Here is a 20,386-nt window from a genome sequence, read left to right as displayed (position 1 = left end):
CTTACCTGCAGGAACTAGTCAACTATTCCTGATTCCGGTGGAGGGTGAGGATGAGCCGTGAGGCTTGGCCAGCCTGCCCAGCAGCTCAGGGAACTGCAATACTTGGTCCCTTCTGCCTCACACAGGTCTGGCGAGCGCTCGCACACACATGCGCGCTCACACACACACACACACAGACACGCGCGCACAGGCACACAAGTGCGCTGAGGGGCTTGGTAGATACTACCAAGGAGGTCGAATGTGGGGCCAGAGAGTTCTCGGTGGGCCGGGCAGGAGAGCATTATTGAAAAAAGGACACCACTGGCACAATTAGGTTTTGGCCTTTAGTCTGAAAAAGTGTTGATTGAAAGTGTACAACAGAGAGCGGGTGCAAGCGGCTGGGGGCCATGGAGCCGCCAATAAAAAAGAATGTCCTTAAATAAAGTTCACAGAGTAAAAACCAGAACCGCCAGTCTTCCCTCCAACACAACAGAGCACAGGCACAGAACCGGTGATGAGCCCCAAGGAGCAAGGAGGCGGCTGGGGAAGACAGCAGAGGCTCCCAGGCTGCTGTGTGGAGGGAGAGCCCTCTTTGGAATGGGCTGAGTAAAGCCACCCAGCTCCCCTGCACACCTCATAACCACTGCTAAGGCTAAAGGAAAAAGACAAAACTCAGTCTCAGGTCCAGAGGGCTCAAAAAACAGTCTAGGTGGGCAGGGGTCTGGACAACCATTAGTCCCGCTTGACCTTCTTCTTATTGTCACTGTTGCCATTTTCTTCAGCCCCCTCAGAAGAGAGCACCTCCTCCAGTTTCCGCTTGCCACTCTCTGGCTGAAGCTCTGCTGTGTTTCGGGGCTTGAAGCAAATGATGATGCAGGTCATGTTGTCACACCCTGTACCGTCTCCAGAAGTGTCTGGTGCCAGGCACTGATCCAGCAGCTACAAAAGGGACAATGCAGATAGCTCAGCTTCAGGGTTTGAACACCTTCCTAGGAACCTAAACTCCCAGAAGAGGGCTGAACCTGCTGAGACGGTGGCAGGAGGAGGAGAAGAGGCAACAGACGTCACAAAACAGGCCACCTGCCAGTGCATAAGGCATGAGGATAAGTCAGGGAAATTAAGGAAAATGGAACTTTCTAGACCAGCATCTGTCATTAGTTAGTGGTAACTTCCCAGCTCTAGTCTTAGCTCAGGTCACAAGACAAAACCTTGGCTATGCAAACCAGATGCCCTCTCTCCTCTGCCCAGGCACTCACCTCTTCCACTATGGATGACAATAACCGAAGCTCCCCATTTTCATCACGCTGGCTGATTTTTGATTGAATAAAGTCTATAACTTCCTGGCTGCTCATCACATTCCTGGGTCAAAAACAATAAACTCTTCTTTAGTCCCACTAAGGCAAAAGAGAGGAATATAGACAGAGGTGACAGCCCCCAGAACCAATGTAAATACCTAAGGAGGACAGTCCTTTGCTCTGCCTTAGTCTTGGGGGTTTTGACACCAAGATTTCTGCCTGCCTAGGCTCTAATGCTAGGGCTGTTTGAGAAAAGTGCTGAATGCAGCTGTTAGAGGGATGAAAAAGCCAAACCAGCTCAGAGCCCTACAAGAAAAGTAATGCTGCATAAAAAAGGGAATTTTAGGTCATTCTACTGGTGCTCACCATATGCCATCACAGGCAATGACCATGAATTCGTGGTCGTCAGTGAGAGTCAAGACCTTGATGTCAGGAAGGGCTGATATCATCTGTTCCTCAGGTGGCAAGTTCTTATTTCTCTTGTAGAAGTGGTCTCCTGAGGTAAAGGAATGGTTGGTTGATGAGCAGTTTAAGCACTCCCCAAAGACTTGTGCTCAAGGCTGGTCAAGCCTTGCCATTCAGTTCCCTTCTTTACAAAGTTCCATAATCTAAGTAAATGGAAAACTGAGTTCCAGTTTTTCTAGTTTCAGCCCTATCTTCAGTTTGCTATATCTAAGGTAGGTCACTAACCTGTTTTTTTTAAATCATCCAAAAATGACAGCTACCATACCTATCTCATGGAGACATTTTACAGACAAAGGTCATAGATACCAAAGGACTTAGAAAAAGGTACAAGGGCCTTTTAAGATTAAAGTTTGCTACCAGGGAGTCTGGAAAGAGAATAAGACCCCCGAAGTCTTCCCCACATATTCCTGGCCCTTACCAATGGCTCTGGAGAGGTTGAGGCCCCCGTTGACTCGCCCATCCATGGTGACCTTGCCACCAGCATTCTTGATGCGTGCTAGTTCCACTTCATCCTCCGGTTTGTGGTCATAGGACATGTCCAAAGCTTTGCCAGCCTCGGACACCACACAACGAGAGTCTCCCGCGTTGGCTACAATCAACTGCTTCCCTCGTATCAGAGCCACCACCGCTGTGGTACCGCTGTCAGAGCCAGGCTTAAGAGGAAGAAAGGGAGCATGAGGGGAGCTTCTGGACACAAACTCCTCATTGGTGCGCCCCTGATCATTTGCTTATGCTCTCCTCTCACTGGGACCACCAAGAGAGCTCTAACAAACAGGAGAGGGATGGATTTAGTCTTTCCAAAGACTAGAGCATGCTTTCTACTCTGAGCTAACTGTTCCCTAAAGACCTAGTTCCCCTTATAGCATAAATGCCCCCATACCAAGACTTCAGTACTAAGGCAGCAAGGAGATTCCCTGTCCTGAAATCACTATCAGGGAATGACATCTGCCTCTTGGCTTTTACAGACTTGGTGCTCCCCTTCCCTACACACCTCCTCCTTGCCTTCCATGCCTGGCACCATCATCTCCTCTTCTTCCTCGTCCTCTTCAGCCTCCTCAGTGTCATCCTCATCTTCCTCATTCTCTGCCTCTTCGCTGCTGTAGCCATCCTCTTCCTCACTGCATTCCTGCCAGAGGGATGATCCCAGGCTGCTGAGACTGAGATGACCCCCTGCCCCCCTCCCCCCAACTCATACTCAGAACCAAGAGGCTCTGATTGAACGAAGATTCTGAAAGCACTGAAAGATACAACTGTATGATCATGATAGAAAAATTTAGGGGCAGGGAGAGAGCTAGATGAGTAGAACTAATATCCTGAGCTGGGTTCAACAGTCATGAGGAGGAAGTCCTACGGAAGGCCAGGGCTCTCAGCCAAAAGCACTTTCCAGGCAACACAGCCAGAAAATAAGTGGCCCAGAGAAGGAAATACCCAAATACCCAAAGTTAACCACCACCACCTTCTTGTTCTCTCTGAGACAGACTCTGAAAGGCTAGAACTAGATTTATTTGTTATAGTACCAACAAAGGAAGAGGTCTGAAGGCTGACGGTTCCTATGTTGGTGGAAATAATGAATTCAAGAAAACCTTGGAATGTAGTAGGTCTTGGGGGCTGATCTAAAAATAGAAAAAGGTGGGGTATCTGGCTGGCTTAGTTGGGACAGTATGCAACTCTTGATCTTGGAGTTATGAGTTCAAGCCCCAAGTTGGATGTAGAAATTACTTAAAAAATTAAAACTTAGGGCGCCTGGGTGGCTCAGTGGTTTAAGCCGCTGCCTTCGGCTCAGGTCATGATCTCGGGGTCCTGGGATCGAGTCCCGCATTGGGCTCTCTGCTCAGCGGGGAGCCTGCTTCCCTCTCTCTCTCTGCCTGCCTCTCTGCCTACTTGTGATCTGTCTCTGTCAAATAAATAAATATTAAAAAAAAAAAATTAAAACTTAAAAAAACAGAGAAGGAAAAGAGCCAACAGATATGCATGATAACCAAACAGGCCCTCTCTGCAGATTCAGCATCTGTGCGCGCCCACAGGCCCTTACCTCACTGTCTTCCTCTTCCTCCTCTGCCTCATCTGACTCATCCTCACTGTCCTCAAAGAACTTGGACTTAGCAACTCGAGGCAGCTTGTCAGAGGCTGAAGAGCAGGAAGGCCCAGCCTCACCAGTGGGAGTGCCAGGCTCGCCACCTTGGCCTGCCTCAGTCCCACGGTCTGAGTTGGAGGAAAGGCCAGTGCGGGCCTTGGCTGTGGGGCCATTCTCCTCTGAAGAAGTTTCCCTAGATGGGTCCTCAGGTCCTGCCTCCCCGTTGAGGCCCTGGGACCCTGGCTCCTCGCCTGTCCCAGCTCCAGGTCTGCTGTGGGGAGCACCCTTGTGACAGTTCTGCCCGTAGCGTGTCAGTAGCTCTTCAATAGTCATGGTGGCCTCTTCATGCAGCAGCGCAGCCTCCTCATTGTCCACTGCAGAGAAGAGGCTGAATCAGCACCCCCACCCCAGACTCCTCATGGGACCAGCCCCCCTTCCCACTTCCACAACCCTTGCAGGCTGAGTTTCAACTTCCCCACCACCGCCCACTCAAGGATCCTATCAAGTTTCCTATCAAGTCTCAGAACACCCTCTTGCTTCCTTCTCGAGTAATATCTGCCTGCATAGACTTCCTTTGGTTGTTGTCTCTCACCCTATTCTTAGTCAAAGGAATACTAGTTACTGTAGTACTAGTTACTGTACTCTCATTTTTGACTGATAAGTTGGAAACCTCATTATGGCTGAGGAGCCAAGAAGCCTACAACGCTAGTTTTAGGCCTACAGACCAGGCTTAGTGACTGGTGCTGAGGCTAATGATAGTTCCAAGTCTTAAAAAAAGGGTCACATAAACATTAACAGGAACCAGAGAGACCCCGTCACAATGGCAAAAGATAATGTACATAAAAATCCTTACAATTATGGACACTAGGTACAAAGGTTAATTCTTCTCCTTCCATAACCTCATGGAGCATAGAACATAGGGTTCTTTAATGTGAGGACTCCCCAAGTCCCTAAGAAGTCATCCTCTCTTAGAATTGACACGTAAATAATACATATTAAAGAAGAGTTCTTTAAAATGTTGATTTCCTCTCAAACAAGGGATGCCAAACTCACCATCATCTTCATCAGCTACTTTTTCTTTTTCATCCTCATCCTCAGTGGGTCGCCCTGCAATCTGTGCCAGCTCCTTAATGACTTCCTCAGTGGTCAGTTTGGCATCAATAGCCAAGAAGGCATCTTCTAATGCCTGTATATAAGTCAAACAGTATGAGGCAAGTGTAGAAAAAACTACAGTGGATACAACATGAATTGCCTATATACAGCCTGGGTACAAAGATGGCATGCCAATTACAGCGTGATCTACCATACAAGGAGACACTGACATATCAATAAAAAACAGTTCAGAGACCTGAGAATAATGAAGCAGCTCTAAAAAGGTCCAGTGGAATAGAATTCTTTAAGAAATGCAATAAGCAGCAGCTTACTGATAGTAAGAAAGAAAAAAACAAGGACTGGAAAACAAGGGCAAGCCTACAGAAGTAGAGAAGGAGCACTACGAAAAGACAGACCTTTTGTAGCTTGCCTTCTTTGTAGGCCTTCTGATCTTTGATGATATCAGGAAGGTATTTGGCACAGTACAAGGCAACTTCCTCCCCTAGAAGAAAGGTAAGGTCACCCAGAGCACTGCTTCCCACATACAAAGTCATATAGTATTTACATGTCATACTGGAGTGAACCCCAAGGGTTGAGGAAATGACTATCTCATACAACTGAAACCTATCTGAAAGATAACTGTTTAGGAAGTTCTGAGCCAGAAAATGGATTTCACCATCAACTCTTCAGGACTATGTTAATATACCTTTTGTCTTTTTCTCATTTATATACTTAGTTCTCAGTGGGAAAAAAAATAAATTCTAATACAGGAAGAGGCTTTCGGGGTTAAAACAAGGCCTGGTCAGATTATAAACTAATACAATATCCTGTTATGAAAACAGAATGGCAGAATAGAGAAAAACAGCACTGGGAAGGAAATGGTATCTGAGGACCAGAACCTTGGAAAGGAAAAGAACTACTAAGGACCTGTTCTTGCCCCCAAAAGTCTGGAACTGGCGTTCAAGAATGTCACCAATATGATCTGCTAAAGTTACCTCCGTGTCCATCATAGACAGAAAACATGGCTGTCTCACTGTCCAACTCAGGAATACAGTTGTGAGCATCCTAGGAAAAAGAGAGCATAATTAGCACTTCTCAAGGTCAAAGGATGTTCTTCCTTGTGCACCTCAGGTCCTAAGGATCGCCTTCATGCCTTAATCTCACTAACCCTTCCCCGGCTGACCTACATGACCTAGAAATAAGAAAGGAAAATGGGATGATAAAATAAGTATAGGGAAAGGAGAAAGGAAAAGAGCCAAAGGAGGGAAGGAGGGGAGGAAAGGAAGCGGAGAGGGGAGAAGGGAGAGAGAGGACTCAGGTCACTACCTCTGCAGTCTAGCAGCCTTGGGCCTAGGAGAGCTCAGTCCAGATGGCAGAATGTTTGGCTGTTGGAACTCTAGACCTGACCTTTTGGATTTGTGGCAACTATGGGAAGAACCAGAATAAAGGATCTTTAAAGTCACTTCTAGACCCATTCTATGAATCAGAGAACTTCAGGAAAGAAAATGTTAGGGAAGATAGCAAAAAGAGACCTGAGGGCATTACCAACCTGACAAGTTGCTAGGAGAAACCTAAAATGCCTAAGTGAAAGCACTAAAATTTGTAGAACTATATACACATACACTTATACCACCACTTCTCCAAAGCACCATCTAAACAAATCATTCTCTCAAAGCTTAACTCAGTAAGTTACCTTCAGGATAGGCAGAGGATATATTTACAAAAGAATCCTCCCAACAAATAATGTTATTAAGCTACATTGTGTTTAGTACTTGGTGTTAACTGGAATTTACAATGCCTCATGTAATTAGCCTTCCCACCTCCTACCCCCAGCTGGAAATAAGATATCATTCATCACTGATGGCATTAGCACACCTGAAGAGAAGTCTGCAAAGGTCCTGCTGCAGCAACATCATGGTTGGAAGGCTGGGCTTGATCAAATTCTTCTAATAAAAAAACTCCGCCACCCCAGGCAAACTTCCAGGCTAGGCCCTAAGATGTTGAACCTAGGCGAGAATGTACTGTAGCTTACTCTGCCCCATCTTGGAACACAACCCCACCTCCCTTTCAGGTACTTTCTAAAAACAAAAAAAACATAATCAGCTTTTTACTCTGACTGATGATCCTTGTGTAAGTTAATGGTTCTCCTTCCTCTTTGAGGCATTTAAACTTTTCTAGCTGTATCAATACTTGGGAAATCGGTGCAATGGTTCTTCTGTTGTCCCTGCAGTAAGACTAAGCTTTCATTATACAAATCTAGAAAATAAAGGCTATTTTAAGGTAGTAAATGAGAGAATGCAAAAATAACTATTTTGTATTTCCCGCTGATTGATTCTAGGAGAAAGTGTCCCAGAATCTAATGGGCTGCCAGAGAGGGCCCTCAATGGCCCATCTAATAAAGTTGTGAACAATCGCCTCTGAGCCCCATCCCCAAGACCTAGAGAGCACCATAGACCAAAAAGGTTTTCTCCCTCTTCCAATCACTCCACCACCAGCCACACTGGCCTCCCTTCCTGCTGAGCCAGGGTTAGACCTTACTGGACCTACCTCTCCTCTCAGCACCTTTTGGCCTGCCTTTATGACCATCTATTGCCTCAGCATCCTCCACCAGTGGTTCTCAGACTTTATGTGCCTAAGAATTCATTTGTTATTCCTTCACCAAATATTTGAGTACCCATTATGTTCCAGGATCACTTCTGAGTGTTTGGGATATATCAGTGAATAAAATGAAGACCTGTGCTTCATAAAGAAAGTTATATTCTCACGAGGAATATATACAATAAACACAACAAATAGTTAAATCCTATAGCATGATGCTGTAACTCCTATAGAAACATGATAGTGCTATGGAATAAAGGAAAGGCAGAACAGAGGACTGAGTTGGGATTACAGAAAAGGGGCAGGGGAACTGAATCGGCATGGGACACAGTGTGGTACACGCTTGCTAAAGCCATAAGCAACTGTACCTCAGCAGTCACTACCTAAGTCATGATCAGCAAAACAGTGTGTCATATTAATGTTGACTTTAATTCTGTCGATTTTGTAGTGTGGTTTGTTGGCACGGAATTTATGCCCAGTTCTATGTTTGTACTCACTTAAGTAAAATTAAATTAAAATTGTTTTAGTGAATTCTGGAGTTCCACAAGTATTGCTTTCATTTAAAAAAAAAAATCCATGGAAGAGCTCCAAGATATTTTGTTAAATAAGGAAAGCAAAGTGCAGAAGGAAAGCAAAGTACAGAATGACATATTTAGTAAGCTGCTTTTGTGTAAGAGGGAGCGCAGGAATAGATATTTGTCTTTACATACTGCAATACTACATGGATACACAGAAAGCTAAAGAAAATCAGTTAACTGTGGTGGGAACCAGAGGGTGCAGAAAGATAGGAGCGAGATGAGCCACAGGAATGTTCAGTTTCTTCAAAAGTAAATTAAATATTTTTAAAAGACTCAATGTATCACCAGAATCTGAGAAACTGGTCCAACTAATTCCACTTTTTTTTTTTTTTAAGATTTTATTTATTTAGTTGACAGACAGAGATCACAAGTAGGCTGAGAGGCAGGCAGAGAGAGAGGAGGAAGCAGGCTCCCCGCTGAGCAGAGAGCCTGATGCAGGGCTCCATCCCAGGACCCTGGGATCATGACCTGAGCCGAAGGCAGAGGCTTTAACCCACTGAGCCACCCAGGCGCCCCCAACTAATTCCACTTTTTGTAGGGGAGGGAAGAGCAGTCTACTTGTCCACTCCTTCCTAATGGAACAGGACAATCATTCTCTGTCCTGCAGTACCACTCTAAATCAGAACTCACACACCTCTATTCATCTTTTTTGACTTCCTCATCTGTTTCTCACAAAAGCATGTGATGTGAAGCAGATCTAGCTTCATATGAACTTTTGAAAAAACAGAAAAATGATTAAAAACAAGGAAATATGCTTTTGTGCAAATTAGAATAATGAAGATTAATAATAACCAAGGGTAATAAGAGTGAATAAAAACACATCCTCATATCCTGACCAATAAGAATATAAATTAGTATAGCCTTCCTGAAACACAATTTGGTAATATATCAAAATTTCAAATGCACATGCCCTTTGATTTAGCAACTGGACTTCCAAAAGTTTATTTTATAGAAGTAATAAGAAAAGGGTACAAGGATACATATAAGAATGATCACTATAGGGCGCCTGGGTGGCTCAGTGGGTTAAGCCGCTGCCTTCGGCTCAGGTCATGATCTCAGGGTCCTGGGATCGAGTCCCGCGTAGGGCTCTCTGCTCAGCAGGGAGCCTGCTTCTCTCTCTCTCTCTCTCTCTCTCTCTCTCTCTCTGCCTGCCTCTCCATCTACTTGTGATCTCTGACAAATAAATCAATAAAATCTTTAAAAAAAAAAACAAAAAAACAAAAAGAATGATCACTATAGGGGCGCCTGGGTGGCTCAGTGGGTTAAATCCTCTGCCTTCGGCTCAGGTCATGATCCCAGGGTCCCGGGATCGAGCCCCGCATCGGGCTCTCTGCTCAGCGGGGAGCTTGCTTCCACCTCTCTCTCTCTGCCTGCCTCTCAGCCTACTTGTGATCTCTGTCTGTCAAATAAATAAATAAAATCTTAAAAAAAAAAAAAAAAGAATGATCACTATAGTGGTGCCTGGGTGGCTCAGTCAGTTAGATGTCTGCCTTCAGCTCAGGTCATAACTGGGATCAAGCCCTACACTGGGCTCCCTGCTCGGTGGGAAGCCTGCTTTCTCCCTCTCCCACTCCCCCTGCTTGTGTTCCCTCTCTCGCTGTCTCTCCCTTTCTCTGTGTCAAATAAATAAAATCTTAAAAAAAAGATCACTATGGCATTATTTACAATAAAGAACAATTATGAACATCCTAATTTCCATGAAGAAATTAGATTACAAGGGATACATCCCTCCAACAGAATGCAGCTATTAAAAATGAGTACGTAGGGGATGCCTGGGTGGCTCAGTTGGTTAAACAAGTCTGCTTTCAGCTCAGATCATGATCTCAGGGTCTTGGGATCGAGGCTCCTTGCTCTGTGGGGAATCTGTTTCTCCCTCTCCCTCTGCCCCTCCACTGCTCGTGCTCCCCTCACCCGTCCTGCCTCTCTCAAATAAATAAAATCTTTAAAAAAATAAAAAATATTTTAAAAAATGAAATGAATGTGTTCATTTGGAAATGGGTTCACAATATATTAAGTGATAAAAGGAGAAAAAAATAAAAGTACCTGTATATATATCCTAGAAGTCTGGGTGGAGAATAAGAATTGAGTAATAATTATTTTCTCTTTTTTTTACTTTATAACTTTTTTTTTTTTAAGATTTTATTTATTTGAGATAGAGAAAGCATAGAGAGAGAGCACAGGTGAGGGTCAGAGAGAGAGGAAGAAGCAGGCTCCCCGCTGAGCAGGGAGCCTGATGTGGGACTCGAACCCCAGACCCTGGGATCATGACCTGAGCCGAAGGCAGACGGTTAACTGACTGAGCCACCCAGGCGCCCCTACTTTATAACTTTTTGTACAATATGCCATATTGTTCTGGTTTGAATGCTAATGATGACAAAATGAACCTATGAACTGTCCTCAAGTGGCCATGCTATGATATACTGCAGGATTTCTGGCCAGCTACCTCTTGGTGTGCCTCCATTTTCTCTCCTATAATATGGAACAGGAATAGCTACCATACTTACCCTATCACCACAGAAGTATTGTGATGCAATAGTTGCAAAATATGTAAAACTCCTTGTAAGCTGGAATTCAACAAATGTATATTCTGTTCTGGTATCAGCACCTACCTCACATTTTTCTTCCCTATTCTTATTCTCAAAGAGGAATGCCTACTGTAAAGATCCATCTTATATCTTGAGGTCTCAGTTCCTAGAACTACTTCACACTACCTTTTCTTTCACTTCCTGGTAAGGCCCTCGGTCTATTTTATCATTTGGAACTATTCTACCCTCTCTAAGCACTTTAGTTTCCCCCTTTGCAACTCTGTTCAGAGCCTACCTACCTTTACCCTTGCTTTTCTTTCCCTCTTGACCTTTCTGGGCCAGAGCCAAGTATTTCAACACTGTCTCTTAGCAATCTAGAAAAACTCATCCAACCTCGTATAACCCGACCAACTGCTTTCTTTGCCCCTGAATCAGAGCCACTAAGTATTGCTAGTCATAAAATGTCATGAACCCATGTTGATTGCGCACCCTAATCCCATTCAGCATTTTTTTCACGTGTTCTGCACTGGTGCTTAAATATATTCACTACAGTCAGTCACAAACCTTTCCCACATTGTTCAAGTTCTCAATGCTCTTCTTTCACTCTTAGCAGATGAGCTAACCTCTTGCTTTACTTAGATCAAGGTCATATTTCAAGAACTACCTCATCGTCTCTATTCTACCTCAAAATTTCTCTACCGGTTTACCCAACCTCTCCTTCACTTCTGCCTCCAAAGCATTGTTTCTCCTCTTTTCTTCTTTTAATTCAACAAAACCTGTATTAAACCATTTATTGGAAACTGGTTAAAATCATCTTCTCTTTTTTTAGATTTATTTTCCTCTTAAACTTCTAATCTCAAAATCTTTTCCTTTTCCTACTTCACAGAGCAGGCAATAACCATAATAGCAACCCAAGTAGCCATTTTGCAGGCTTCATTTTTTCCCAAATACTGTACATAATTAAACAGTGAAAACCATGTCAGCTTTCTTGAAAGTTCTCTTGGGCTCTGTGAAGTTCCAGTTGCCTGTTTCTACAGGATGTCCCTTCATTTCAAACTTAACATATGTAAACAGAAACTCAGCAATCTTCAAAAAAATCAGAACTTCCCCTGTAGGTCTTATTTCTAATCATGGAATCTTAACTTTCCCAGGCAACACTTAATATCAGTTCACCTTTACTTTCTGGTTCTCTTCTACCATCCAATCACCAAGTCCTACTAACTTTTCCTTTATAACTTTGCTCCTGGATTACTTTACTCTTACTAGCATTTTATCTCCTTCCTGTTTCTACTCTCTGCCCCTGTAATCCAGCCTACATACATTCAGATGCCAGATTACCCTTCCCAATACAACACTTTATTGCTAAAAACTTCAATGAATTCTACTGGATATAAGATTAATTCCACACAACTTACAGGCAATTTAAAGCACTCAATCATCATTCCTACCCATCTCTATAAACTAATCTCTTAATTTTCATACCATTCCCCAAAAGAAACTACTCCACTCAACACTGACTACGTCACCCCAGCAAAGTAGAAAGCAAGCCTCAAGAGTCCTTCCTCCTATCCCTCCCCTCCGATATCCTTCTCGTTCTCATTCTTCTCCTTCCTCTCTTCTCCTCTCCTTTTGTCCCCATTTATACTCTCTCCTTAAGGTCCAGTTAGTCTCACCATCTCCAAGAATTCTTTCTCAGTGCGCCTGGGTGGCTCAGTGGGTTAAAGCCTCTGCCATCGGCTCAAGTCATGATCTCAGGGTCCTGGGATGGAGCCCCACATCTGGCTCTCTGCTCAGCAGGGAGCCTGCTTCCCTGCCCACTCTGCCTGCCTCTCTGCCTACTTGTGATCTCTGTCAAATAAATAAATAAAATCTTAAAAAAAAAGGAATTCTTTCTCAATCACACCAATACTCTATGATCATTCCTCTCTCCAAACTCTTTTAATATTTACTGTCTCTACCAATAATATGGTTACTCAGCATATACTGTCTTGTATTGCTATCCAGCATTCCATGAGGGAAAAAGAGTCTTAGGTCCAAAACTGTATCGTAAACCAGAAAAAATTTCTTTACAGCTCTGGGGCCTAAAACTATGTTTTGCGATGTAGTAGGACTCCATGTTTGTTTATGATGGTGAGTTTCTAGCTGCCTCAGGACAAATACCTTACAGATGCCGCCTCTCTCATTTCCTATCCTAAACCTAGAGATGCATCGTAACACACTAACAGCTGATAGTCTGAAGGAGATGACTCAGAACACATAGGTCACCTGAGTCAGGGACCTTAGGCCTTGCCTTACTTAAAATCACGTATCATACAGAACCTTCTGATCTTCTAGGCAACCAATGGATCTATATTAATAAAATCCTGCTTATCCTGCCTGATGTCAATCTCCTAAGATTATAAATACATCCACAAATGTTCCTGTGTTACTGGATGATCAACCATTTACATTTATATACATAAACTTATCTAAATCTTTATAAACCAAGACAAAAAGTTTGAAGGTGGTTGGGAAGGGAACTACATTTTTTATTTTAAAAAGTCATGTATTACTATCTGACTTTTAAAATTACGTGCATGTATTACCTCAATGCTATAGAATATTTTGTGTCTCCCAAAATTCATATGTTGAAATGTAATCCCCAACATGACACTATTTGGAGGTGGGTGTTTGGGAAGTAATTAGGTCATGAATGAGATTGTGCCCTTATAAAAGCGACTCCAAATAGCTCCCTTGTCTTGAAAATAGAACTAGAAGGCAGACATCTACGAACCAGAAAGTGGGCGCTCAGCAGACACCTCAGTCTTAGACTTAGCAGCAGGGTCTTGAAGATATATTTTTATACCCATGTTCACAGCAACTTTATCCACAATACACAAAAGGAAGAAACAACCTAAGAGTCCATCAACAGATGAATGGGTAAACAAAGTGTGGTATATTCATACAATGGATACTATACTATTCAGCCTTAAAAAGGAAGGAAATTCTGACACATGCTATAACATGGATGAACCTTGAAAATATTATGCTAAGTGAAAGAAGCCAGTCACAAAATGACAAATGTGTCTTTCTAGGAGTTACCTTGAGTAGTCAAATTCATAGAAATAGGAAGTGGAATGGTTGCCAGGTGGTAGGGGCAGAGGGCAGGCAGAATGGAGAGCTGTTTAACTGGTATAGGGTTTCAATTTTACAAGATGAAAATAGTTCTGGCAATTGGTCGCCCAACAGTATGAATGCACTGAACTGTACATTTCAAAATGGTGAAGATGGAAGATTTTATGTTATGTGTATTTTACCACAACTTAACATAAAATAATTAAAACATACATACACATACAACCTCCCATAAAGAAAAGACCAGTCTCAGATGGCTTCAATGGTAAGTTTTACCAAGCATTTTTAAGAGAATACCAATTCTTCACAAACTCTTCCAATGTATAGAAGAGGAAGCAACACTTCCCAACTGATTCTGAGGCCAATATTATCCTGATACTTAAACCACAGACATCACAAGAAAACTACAAACTTAGTATTGTTAAAGATAGCAACACTCAACTAGATCTACAGATTCAGCACAATCCCTATCAAAATTCCAAGTGCCTTTTGCACAGAAATTGACAAGCTTATCTTAAATTCATATGGAAATGAAGGGACCCAGAAAAGGAGAAATAAGAAAAAGTACAAAGCTGGAAAACTCACACTTCCTAATTTCAAAACTTACCACAAAGCTAATGGTAACCAAGACAGTGTGGTACTGGCAGAGCCGTAAGTACACAGATCAATGGGAATGGAAGGAGTCCAGAAATAAACCCTCATTATTTATAGTCAAATGATCTTAACAATGATGCCAAGATAATTCAGTGCGGGGGGCTGGGGGGGGAGAATAGGCTTTTTAACAAATGGTTTTGGGACAAGTAGATATCCACGTGTCAAAGTATGAAACTGGATCTCTTTCTTACACCATTCACAAAAATTAACCCACAATGGCTATGAGAGCTAAAACTATAAAACTCTTAATAGAGAAACTGGACTTCAACAAAATTCAAAATCTTTGTGCTTCAAAGGACAAGAAAGCAAAAAGGCACCCCACAGAATAGGTGAAAATATTTGTAAATCTTATCTGATAAAGGACTTTTATCCAAAATAAAGAATCCTTACATCTCAATAAAAAGACAAAAAAATAAAAGGGGGGGGAGACAACCCAATACAAACAGACAAAAGATCCAAACAGACATTTCTTCAAAGATCTGTAAGTGGCAATTAACACAAGAAAAGATGGTCAAACATAAGCTACCAGGGAAATACAATCAAAACCACAATGAGGGGATGCCTGGGTGGCTCAGTTGGTTAAGCTGCTGCCTTCAGCTCAAGTCATGATCCCAGAGCCCTGGGATCGAGTCCCACATCAGGCTCCTTGCTGAGCAAGGAGCCTGCTTCTCTCTCTGCCTTTGCCTGCCACTCTGCCTGCTTGTGCTTTCTCTCTCTCTCTCTCTCTCTGACAAATAAAAAAATAAAATTTAAAAAAAACCCACAAAAACAAAAATAAAGTGAGCTACCATTTCACACCCACTAAAACGGCTATAATAAAAAGGGGAGGCTGTAGAGAAACTGACACCCTCATATACTGCTGGTAAGAATGCAAAATGGTGAGACCACTTTGGAAAACAGGTAGCTCCTCAAAATGTTAAACATGGAGTTACTATATGACCCAGCAATTCCACTCCTACAACATATTCAAGAGAAATAAAAACTTATTTCCACATAAAAATTTATAAATGTATGTTCTTAGCATCATTATTCATCATGGCCAAAATGTGGAAATCTAAATATCCATTAACTGATGAATGGATAAACAAAATACCCATAAAATGGAATACTATTCAGCCATCTAAAAGAATTCATGGTACAACATGAGTGACTCTTAGAAATACTGTTTAGAGGGGCGCCTGGGTGGCTCAGTTAGTTAAGCCCTGCCTTTAGCATACGTCATGATTTCGGGGTCCTGGGATCGAAACCAATGTCGGGATGGGGGTCCCTGCTCAGCAGGGAATGTGCTTCTCCTTCTCCTTCTACCCTCCTTCCCTGTCATGCTCTCTCTCAAATAAAATCTTAAAAAAATATATATATAAAGACATAAAAGGTGACACTTTTATAATTCCATTTTTATAAAATGTTAAAGATAGGTAAATCCATACAGATATAATATAAATTGGTGGTTGCAAGGGGTTAGAGGAGGGGAGGTAGAGAGTGACTGGTAATGGTTATAGGTTTTCTTCTTCAGTGATAAAACAGTTCTAAAATTGATAGTGGTGATGGCTGTACAACTCTGAATACATTAGCCACTGAAATGTATGCTTTAAATGGATATGGTATATGAACTATATCTCAAAATTGTTTATAAGAAACCTGTATAGACATTTTTAGGTACTATACGCGATTAAAAGTTGATAGACTCCATCTCTGGACAGGATCTAAAGGGAAACAGAAAACAACTCCTCTGGAATCAGTACTCAGTTTAAAGCACGTCATTATATATTAGCGATGCTTTGAGATAAGTTCTAAAGATTTATGCTTTCAGACAGCATAATTTAAAAACAGCTTACAGGGGCGCCTGGGTGGCTCAGTGGGTTAAGCCTCTGCCTTCAGCTCAGTCATGATCTCAGGGTCCTGGGACTGAGCCCCACATCAGGCTCTCTGCACAGCAGGGAGCCTGCTTCCCCCCTCTCTCTCTGCCTGCTTCTCTGCCTACTTGTGATCTCTCTTTAAAAATAAATAAATAAATAAATAAATAAATAAATAAATAACAGCTTACTATGGCAAGAACTACTGATCAGATCTGTGAAACTTCTATACTCAAATTCAAAGTACAGTTCCTTACCTTACCTCTCAAAGTACAATTCCAAGATGATATAACCCAACAGAGGGTCAGGATGGAGAAGCAGTAGCAACATCTGGTATAGGATTGGGCAATAGAAATAATTTATGTAAAATATTCTTGAAATCTTACGGAATAAATTCTGATTTTAACTTCCATTTGTGTAAGAACTTACAAAGGAATAGTAAAATAGAAAACAATTTCTCCATATTCATGGATATACATTTCATATCATTTCATACTATCTCTGAATTGTGAATAGGTACTGCATGCTAATCAAATTAAAAGAATGCCCTTTTATAGAAGTTGCTTAACTGCATCCTGGACAAAGGAATTCTGATCTGGTTCAGTAAGTAAAAAGTGCTTTAAGACATAGAGATGAGGCATTAATCTGAGGATCGGACAAAAAGTGCTCTTCAGCCTTCAGATACCCTCTTTTAAGGGGAACCCCACACAATGCTTGTAGTATATCCCATTTCATATTCTGCTCCATTAACATAATGACTAAAACTGTCATGTAGGTCTCTTAAGAATGTTCTGCCTAACATTATCTACATTCAATTCTAGATGACCCTTTATGACCACTAATAAGCCAGCTTCTTTATGGCAGTAAACAGCTAGCCTACTCAAAAGTATATTCTTGGTATTGATACTGCCTTTTAAAGGCAAATATAATTCACAGAATTTAAAAAAAAAAAAAACACCTAACTCCCCAAGGAAAGCAGTTTTATCACTTCCAGAGAACCTCATAACCCAAAACTAAAAGTATCCATGTCCCTTTAAGACTACATCAACTAAAACCATTTTCAGGTTGGACTTCTTAGCCACCAAAAACTCAGAGCCTTTCCATATATATTTCTCAGGCACCCTTCCACGACCTACCTGTTAACCCACAAAATACATACCTCAACCAGCTTGAGGGTCCCTCCAAACCATGGAGAAGGAAGAAGGGAAGGGAACATCAACTGTGGTATTTTGTTTACCCCTCCTCAAAACACCCTGGTTCCACAGCAAGAGGGGCTGGAGAGGCAGAAAGTATAAAATGCCCGCTATTGATAGTTGCCATCCTTGCCTCAAGAGAAGGGGTAAAATAGTACTAAGGCTGAATCTATACAACAATTAGGATTTTAGCAACCTCTGTAATGTCTTTTGGCACAAACTTACCTCAAAGGAATCATTAGGACCAAGCAAATAAGGTCAACAGACTTAATAAATAGGTGGGATTGAGTCCTAAAGATTAAGAGGAACAGGTGTGTACACTTTCTTAAAAGGTAAGATTCACTCAAGAGCCTACAAGTCATAGTTATGGACTTGCCATAGCAAGGAAAGTATGTTATAGTTTGTAGAGAAAGGAAACAAAGCCAGAAGGAAAAGTACTGATGCAGCAGAAAAGGATCTAAAGCAGGACTTCAAGAGGATTTGATTAAAGATAACCATTCAAACAAAGGTAAATTGAGAAAGAACATAACAGGAAGATTTTAAAACCCAAACTGGTTACCTCTCAGGAGGAAGATTAGGATCTAAGAAATATTCTAACAAGATTTCTACAAACCAAACAGCTGCTGATGGGGCAGGGGGTGGGGGGAGTCATTTTCTAATTTTCTAATTACCAAAGGAGAAACCAAAAATAAAGGGAAATACCCCGCAGAGAAGCAAACAGAACAGAATCACCAGGCAAACAACTTGGAAAACTAAATATCCAAACAACTCACTAAAGAAAACTAGACAGAAAAGTACCAAAAAACAAAACAAAATAAAACAAAACCCTAGAAAAACCACAGCAGAGAAGAAACTAGAAAATAAGGAATGAGAAACCTGAAGGATAAGCCTTACTGTGAGATGAGTCACCTCAAATCTTACAATATTAACAGAAAATGCCATAGAAATGGAATCTCCAAACTAGCAACTAACCCAAAGCCCAGCCCTTTATTAAGGTTTTTCTTTCGAAGCTCAATCCAGATATTTCCAACACTCAGTTACATTTACCAAGCACCCAGTAAGCTCAATGCTGAGCACCCCACTGAAATATGAATGCTATACTTCAGGTTGACACACTATAATAACAGTGTTCAGCAACTGTCTCGAACTTCATCCCACAGATTCTTTCCACCAAGGCACAAATGTCCTAACATTTCTAGGCCTCAATTTCCCCGCTATAAAATGAGGGAGCCAAACTAGATGAGATGAACTACAGGATTCTCCTCATTCTTGAAATGCTATACCTAATGACAGAACAGTTTAAAGTCATCTGTGGGTATAAAATTTGAATCTGAGAACAAACGATTTAAGTTTATACTGCCATTCCAGAGCTAACCACAGGGAGGAGTGAGGGATTTGAAGAAATTCCCCAGGGAGACAGTAGTATTAGGCTGTTACCTGAAGCCCACCTAGTTAAGCAATCAACCCTTAATCCCAGAAATAATTAAGGGCATTTCCCTGGCCCTTCTGCTTAGATCTCACAACACTCTTCACAAAGACAGGTCTTACACACGTCTTTCTCCCTTTCTCCCTGCATGGTTTCCCCTATTCTCCCTTATAATTTCACATCCATTTTGCCCAATTCTACTTCTTTCTATCCAGAAATTTTCCCTTTTCCTTTTATCCAGAAGAAGTTTTCTAGAAAAGAAAAAAAAAATCAGTTCTTTGTAGGTTATGATGGAATGATTGCAAATCAAGGAAACTATAAACCCCAACAAGCACAGGCAAATGACAATTGCAAATTAAGTCTTAGAAAAATTCCGAGGAAAAAATACCAAGCATAATAAAAAAAAGGAGTGATACCGATCGACACTACTGAAGTTTTCCAAAGGTCGTAAAAGGCCCTGATGAGAATACAAACGACTGACAATTCCCGGAGGTCAGGTCAAGCCTCTGAAATTAACATTCGGTGACCAGAGCCAAGCAACTAGGTGTTTAAGAATTTGAAACAGACTGCTCGCCCAGGCTTCTTTCACTGTCAAACTCCTCGTCCAAAGAGGCCTCTCACAGCACACATTTAAGGAAGAAAAAAAAAAAAAAAAGTAGTCATGCCCGTCTATTCTCCTCATCCTCGCAAAAGTAAATGAATAAACAGTCCCTCTTTTCATCTTCACTCCCACACTACACCTCACACCGTTTATGAGCCTGGAGGGCTGGGTTGGCAGGAGAGGATGGCGCGAAGGCACGGGGAGAGGGCGGTCAGTGGGCGGAAGGTGCCTCTCCCCACATGGCCGAGCTCTCGCCGCCAAACCGGCCACCGAGACACGGTTCCCAAGCACCGGTAGTTCCCTCTCGGGCCCGGGCCCACTCTCGCTGCCGCCGGTCAAACTGCCGCCGCAGCTGCAGCTGCAGGTTTCTGATACGGACCCTTCCCGGGGGATGACCCCATCCCCCCCACCCCCGCTCCCCTCCTCCGTCAGGTTCCCGCCCTGCAGCGGCCCGCCTCTGGGCCTCTCCCGCCTCACCTCCATGGAGACGCGCCAGCCTTGCATGGCGGAGAAGCCGTAGGGCAGCGGCAGGCGCGAAGCGCCTACCCCGTCCCCGGAGCACTTCACCGTGTTGGGCTGGGAGAGGTAGGCACCCATGGCGGCGGCTGGCCGGCGGCCTCAGGGGCAGGCGACCGGGGCGCGACCCGTGCCGGAGCCGGAGCCCCGGGGGCGCGCGCGTGGCAGGAGCGGGCCCGGCTGCACGGCCGACACAAGGTGCCGGTGAAAGGCGCGAGGCCAGCGAGGAGGCGGTAACGGGACGGGAGCAGAGAGGGAGCGGAAGCGGAAACGGCGCTGCTTCAGACCCCGCCCGGCCGGCGCGGCGCGGCACGGCGCGGCGCTGCGGGTAGTCATTTCCTTAGCAACTCGCCCCGCCCGCGGGGACAACGGCCCGCCCAACCGCCGCTCCCGCGAGACTGGCGCGATCACGCCCACCAACGG

The 20,386-nt window shown here is 43.1% G+C and overlaps 1 protein-coding gene across 1 annotated transcript; it reads right to left on the bottom strand.

The window, feature by feature from the left end:
* Window positions 1-309: 309 nt before the first annotated feature.
* Window positions 310-20,245, bottom strand: PPM1G (protein phosphatase, Mg2+/Mn2+ dependent 1G). The gene is made up of 10 exons (XM_032849562.1): window positions 19,925-20,245; window positions 5,901-5,970; window positions 5,322-5,407; window positions 4,867-4,999; window positions 3,772-4,187; window positions 2,731-2,865; window positions 2,158-2,392; window positions 1,641-1,770; window positions 1,236-1,338; window positions 310-918 (listed from the first exon to the last, which is right to left on the bottom strand). The coding sequence occupies exons 1-10, from the start codon at window positions 20,042-20,044 to the stop codon at window positions 712-714; spliced, it is 1,635 nt and encodes a 544-aa protein (XP_032705453.1). The 5' UTR covers window positions 20,045-20,245; the 3' UTR covers window positions 310-711.
* Window positions 20,246-20,386: the final 141 nt, after the last annotated feature.

This window comes from Lontra canadensis, unplaced genomic scaffold (genome assembly GCF_010015895.1).
Source record: "Lontra canadensis isolate GAN:19392208 unplaced genomic scaffold, GSC_riverotter_1.0 scaffold232, whole genome shotgun sequence".
NCBI lineage: Eukaryota > Metazoa > Chordata > Mammalia > Carnivora > Mustelidae > Lontra > Lontra canadensis.
Note: the sequence above shows the minus strand (reverse complement) of the source record. Positions and strands in the feature narration are given on the sequence as shown.

Excerpts from the sequence above, each read along its gene's own strand:
- PPM1G (XM_032849562.1), bottom strand. The coding sequence starts at position 20,044 with ATGGGTGCCTACCTCTCCCAGCCCAACACGGTGAAGTGCTCCGGGGAC. Across the intron at positions 5,408-5,900 it reads TGTCTATGATGGACACGGAG|GGGAGGAAGTTGCCTTGTAC; the intron begins GTAACTTTAGCA and ends CCTTTCTTCTAG. Across the intron at positions 2,866-3,771 it reads AGGAAGAGGAAGACAGTGAG|GAATGCAGTGAGGAAGAGGA; the intron begins GTAAGGGCCTGT and ends TCCCTCTGGCAG.